Source organism: Lactuca virosa, chromosome 9 (assembly GCF_052849685.1).
Source record: "Lactuca virosa cultivar CGN04683 chromosome 9, Lactuca_virosa_CGN04683_v6, whole genome shotgun sequence".
In the NCBI taxonomy this organism is placed as follows: Eukaryota; Viridiplantae; Streptophyta; class Magnoliopsida; order Asterales; family Asteraceae; genus Lactuca; species Lactuca virosa.
The window spans coordinates 139,962,066-139,968,131 of record NC_136434.1 but is presented as its reverse complement, the minus strand read 5'-3'; the positions used below and the strand labels follow the sequence as shown (position 1 = coordinate 139,968,131).

Here is a 6,066-nt window from a genome sequence, read left to right as displayed (position 1 = left end):
GAGTATCCGTGTGAGTTTGTAGGTTGGTCAGGGGTACCTATTTTTTTTTCAAATATTCAAATAAAATAAAAATACATTCTACTTATGACCAAAAAACGGGACAAAAAAAATAAAGAATTAAAAAAATAAAAAATAACTAGTTGAGTATGAAATTATGAAAAAAAATTAAAACCAAAATCAAAACTACAATTTAAAACAAGTTTAAGAAAATTGAAATAAAAAAATAATTAAAAAAAAAAGGAAAGAATATATTTGCTTATGGATCGTATAACAAACATAATCACTTCCTGGAATTAAGGATTGTAGATTTATGGAACGGTTAATCCCACATTAAACCCTATCAAATCCTTACGAGAAACAACATCAATCGAACGAGATAGACGTGCATCAAAATCCAGGGCTACGATATACAGTTACTCATGAAACATTCATCGATCTTAGGTAACTAACCTTCTTCAATTCTCTATTGATTCGCTGGTTAAGCTTTTGTTATTCAATTTTAATGTTGCTCGTGGATTCCTTGTTCAATCATTATTAGCTTAGATTCTTTTCTCTCCATTAAAAATGCTCCAAATCATATGATATTTTGGCTACTAGAATTTTAAATTACCTCTATAGTAACGTCATGATCCACTAGAACATTTATTCCATCTGTTTCAACTTTCAATTTCAAAATCACATATATACGCCATCAAATATATATAATCATATAATACATTTATAGAGTAGAAAAATAGAAAAATATACGTATAATACATCAAATATAAACACATATAAGCCATAATATGTAAACACAAAAATCACATACTAGCAAAACCAACTGAAAGTAGGAAAATACTGTAAATCTACAAAGAATTGAGCATGGTATTGAAATATGGGCACTTCTATAGATCAAGGGCATAACTGTCATGATCCACCAGAACATTCATTCCATCTGTTTCAACTTTCAATTTCAAAATCACATATATAAACACATATAAGCCATCATATATAAACACATAAATCACATACAAGCAGCTCCAACTGAAAGTAGGAAAATACTGTAAAACTACAAAGAATGGAACATGTATTGAAATATGGGCACTTACATATATCAGGGGCATAAATGTCTATTTTTTGAACAAAAGAGATTGTCATGATGAACGTACATTGTCATGATGAGAAAGAAGCATCAGTGTAAATCTTCAATTGTCTGTTTAGATGTGCTAAATAATTGTCCCATTATTGCCACACATTTTTTATAAACTTCTAAATACTTGTCCTAGTACTCTCTCTTGAACTCACAAAAAAAATGATATCTACAACAAGAATGAGAACAAAAAGCTTTAATAATTTTTTACTGAAAATACTCAAATTAACAAAAAGATAACAATTGTGTTCTACCTTTCAACGTGCTAGTCCCTCCCAGTAAAGAATCTGCACCTCCCCTGCACCAACTAATAACATTTTCAACCTAGATTAACAAATAATAGTAACAGGGGCTTTCTATTTTCACCTTGCGCACCAATAAAAAAATAACAGGTGATAAAAAAAAACCAGTAACAGGGGAAAAATAACAAGGGACAAGAGAGGTTTAAAATAACAGCGGACATTTTTCAACCTAGTTTAAAAATATAATAGTAGCAGGGTTGCATTCAGTTTTCACCTTGTGCACCAATAAAAATAACAATAACAGGTGATAAAAAATATAACCAGGAACAGGGGAAAAATAACAGGGGACAAGAGAGGTTTAAAAAAGTTCTTGGCTAAGTAATTACTTCCGAAATAAACGTAATACTAGATTGAAAACAATAAAGTAATCACTCTTATTTTTATACTAGACATGAAAGACACCTAATCTGATACAAAAACTTTAATTTTTTCCCCCAAAATACCCCTAAGATTAAAACTGTCCCATAATTATGAATTATTAAAACACTGTAAAGTTAATTGCTCATGTCTTTACAAGCGGCCTTGAAATTAAAAAACATTGAAGCCATAAAATTTGTTAGCTGTGGTGAAGCCAGAAAAGAAAATTCCAGTATTTAACAGTATTTAAACATAAGTATACCATTAGTTTTTGGTCTGATAATATAAGCTTCAGCTAAAAAAAATAAAAAAAGATAAAAACCATTACTCACTCTATGGGCTCGATTCTCAAACATGTACTTATCATATGCATTTAATCAAACACCATATATCCATTTTATAGAGCACTAAATATCCAATTTTTATGATTAAGGGTCGTAAGTAATTTAGACTTTTCTGTAGAATTTCCCACATTAATGTTTGTTTTTGTCTCTTTCTTCTTCCGTATCTCATTTTTGGTTATTTTTAGTTCAACAAATTAACATTAAGATAAGATGGACAAGAGTTGGATTAAAATCAAGAATAAGGTCGATCCGAAGTTCATGAAAGGAGCAATCGGTTTTGCGGAGATGGCTAAGGGATATGTTGATAGCGAAGGTCTTACACATTGTCCGTGCAATAACTGTCTGAATGTAATAAAGCAGTTACCTGATATTGTTGGTGATCACATAATACATCATGGCTTTCAACAATCGTATGTAAAATGGATATTTCATGGGGAAAGTAGTTGGGAACATGAAACAAACGACGACCTTGACGAAACTGACAATGAATCAAATGACGGGGTCCACGATTTACTTGGTGATGCGTTTAATGTTGGATATGAAACCGAAGGAGGAGATGGAAACAATGAGTTCGAGTCTTCTAATCGATCTAGCAATCCCAATGTGGACAGGTTATTTGCTGATATGGAGAAACCCTTATTTCCGGGATGTGATACTTTCTCGGTACTGGGCTTTATATTACGATTGATGCATGTGAAAGTAACCTGTAAAATGACAAATGTGTCCATGGATATGATACTGAAGTTATTGAGTGAGGCATTCAAGGACACAATAATCCCTAAAACCCACTACGAGGCAAAAAAGTATTTGCGTACTCTTGGACTTGGATACGAATCAATCCACGCTTGCAGGCACGACTGTGCGTTGTTTTGGAAGGAAAATTCAGAATTACAATCATGTCCAGTTTGTGGCGGTAGTCGTTGGGTAGACGATCAAACGAATCAAAAGAAGATACCAGCAAAAGTCTTGCGTTACTTTCCCGTCACAAGTAGACTAAAGCGGTTATATGCATGTAGGTATACTGCAAAGGACATGCAGTGGCACGCTCACAACAAATCCAAAGAAGAAGGAGTTCTTAGGCATCCAGCAGATGGAAAAGCATGGAAGCACTTCGATAGAATCTATCCAGATTTTGCAAACGAACCTAGAAATGTACGCCTAGGGCTTGCAAGTGATGGTTTCAACCCTTTTGGGACGATGAATACTTCATATAGTATGTGGCCTGTTGTGCTTATACCGTACAATATGCCTCCGTGGAAGTCTATGAATGATGCCTCATTTATGATGTCTTTGTTGATTCCAGGCAAAGATTCACCTGGAAAGGACATTGATGTATATTTACGTCCATTGGTAGATGAGTTGAAAGTTCTATGGGAGAATGGTGTCGAAACATATGATTCTGAATCTCGATGTACATTCAACATGCGTGCAGCAGTTATTTGGACGATAAATGATTTTCCTGCATATGGTTACCTGTCTGGATGGAGCACGAGTGGGTACATGGCATGCCCAATATGCAACGAAGATGCACCAAGTATTCGTTTACGAAATAAAATAGGATATGTAGGTCATAGGCAATTTCTTCCCCACGATCATCCTTGGAGGAATGAACAAGATTTTAATGGGAAAAAAGTGGACAGGCTTGCACCTAAACATATCAGCGGAGAATATTGCTTACATCAACTAGAACACGTCCCTCAATGTCCACATGGAAAAAACCAGTCTTACACCGGCCAAAAACGTAAAATGGGCATAAGAGAGTTAAATTGGACAAAAAAAGCATATTCTTTGAACTACCATACTGGTGCAAGTTGTTAATGCGTCATAACATTGATGTCATGCATGTTGAAAAAAATGTTTTTGAGAACATTTTGGGAACTTTATTAAACATAGAAAAGAAGACAAAAGACACTGATAATGCTCGCCGTGATTTGCAGGATATGAAAATACGCAAGCATCTTCACTTAGTGAAGAAAAATGATCGTTGGATTAAACCACCAGCTCCATATGTTTTAAATCGAAAAGAGAGACACCAATTTTGCAGTACAATTAAGTCTGTTCGTTTTCCAGATGGATACGCCTCAAACCTGGCTAAAAATGTTATTCTCGAGCAATGTAAGATATATGGACTTAAATCTCATGAATGTCATGTCTTACTGCAACGTGTACTCCCTATCGCTATTCGTAGGCTTTTGAATAAGCCAATACGTGATACATTGGTAGAGTTTTCTCGGTTTTTCAAGATTATAACTTTAGTCACATTACATGTGGGAGAGTTAGAAATGCTGCAAACAGAGATAATTAAGATTCTTTGCAAGCTGGAACGCATATTTCCTCCCTCATTTTTTACAGTTATGATGCACTTATGCGTTCATCTACCTCAAGAGGCTATTTTAGGAGGACCCGTACAATCAAGGTGGATGTATCCGGTTGAAAGATATCTTGGCCATTTAAAGAAATATGTTAGAAACAAAGCAACACCTGAAGGTTCAATTGCCGAAGGTTATGTTGTAGAAGAAGCTCTAACATTCTGCTCACACTATTTACAAGGTGTTGATTCAAAACTAGAGAAGCGTGGTAGAAATGATGATGAAAGAGTTAATGATGTTCGAGACTATAAATTGGATATTTTTAAATTGAATGGCCGAGGCATTGGGAAGCGACAAACTGTTAGGCTTTCGAGTACTCTACTGAAGAAAGCACATTGGTTTATCTTAAGTAATTGTGCAGAAGCTGAACCGTACATTGAGTTAGTATATTTTACCTTTCATAGTGAATTCAGTTTTTTATTATCTCAAGGTATTTAAGGCTTATTTTCACCTGACAGGGAACACTTACAACACCTGAAAAGAGAACATCCAAGATCGTTAAATTTTAGCGAATTACAACAATCTTTATTTCCAAGTTGGTTTTCTTTACGGGTAATGTTACTATAACATTAAATTATATCGTTTTATCATGTAGAAGCATTCAACCAACTCATACTTTTCTCAAAATGGTGAACAGATGAGGAAAATGTATGAGCAAAATTCATCCGCAATTGAGGAAGAGTTGTATGCATTATCGCGTGGCCCAGATGATCGAGTTACAACACATGGTGGATACATAGTAAATGGAGTTAAATTTCTTGTTAAGTCACGAGATGACCATAGGAAGACTCAGAATTGTGGAGTTACAGCCCTAGGAATTCACGATGGCGTTGAAGAGGATTATTATGGATATGTTGATGAAGTCCTTGAATTTTCATTCATAAAAGGATATCGAGTTATTTTATTTAAATGCATTTGGTTCGATACCGATCGTAGAAAGAAGCACGTGATGTTTGAGCCTCATTTCATCTCTGTAGATACAACCAAACAAGCTTATAAGGAAGATCCGTTTGTCTTGGAAAATCAAGCAAAACAAGTGTTTTATATAAATGATCCCACACGTGCCTCGAGCTGGAAAATCATAGAAAGGAGCACACATAGGCATTTATGGGACATACCAGAGAATGAGGATACACAAGATTTATTTGAACATGTAGGAACACCGTCACACACAACCCCATTTGAAGCATCTGATTGTGAAAATTTCGAGTTTCATCGAGAAGACGGTGAAGAAGAGTTTGTGGAAGTCGTTGATGATGAAAGTTTTGAAGTTGATTTAGATGATTTTATCGATTATGATACTATCCCCAATGAAGTTATTGAGGAATTACCCGATGAATCAAACGAAGATTTAGATGATAGCAATGAAACAAATTTGGCAGTATATGATGAGTCGGACGATGAATATGAATAAGTGTATTTTTTGTGTTTCTTTGTTGGTGTCTTTAATTTAGTATTTAACACTTTTTGACAAGGAATATGAATAAATGTATTCTTTTTGTATGTTGTTGGTGTGTTTTGTAATTTGTTAATTATTTAGAACTTTTTTGATAATGAATATGAAT

General features: G+C 34.4%; 1 protein-coding gene across 1 annotated transcript; it reads left to right on the top strand.

Annotated features, from left to right (window-relative positions):
* The first annotated feature begins 2,342 nt into the window (after window positions 1-2,342).
* On the top strand, window positions 2,343-3,950 carry LOC145139852 (uncharacterized). The gene has a single exon (XM_079073534.1). The coding sequence runs from the start codon at window positions 2,343-2,345 to the stop codon at window positions 3,948-3,950; it is 1,608 nt and encodes a 535-aa protein (XP_078929660.1).
* The last annotated feature ends 2,116 nt before the right edge of the window (window positions 3,951-6,066 follow it).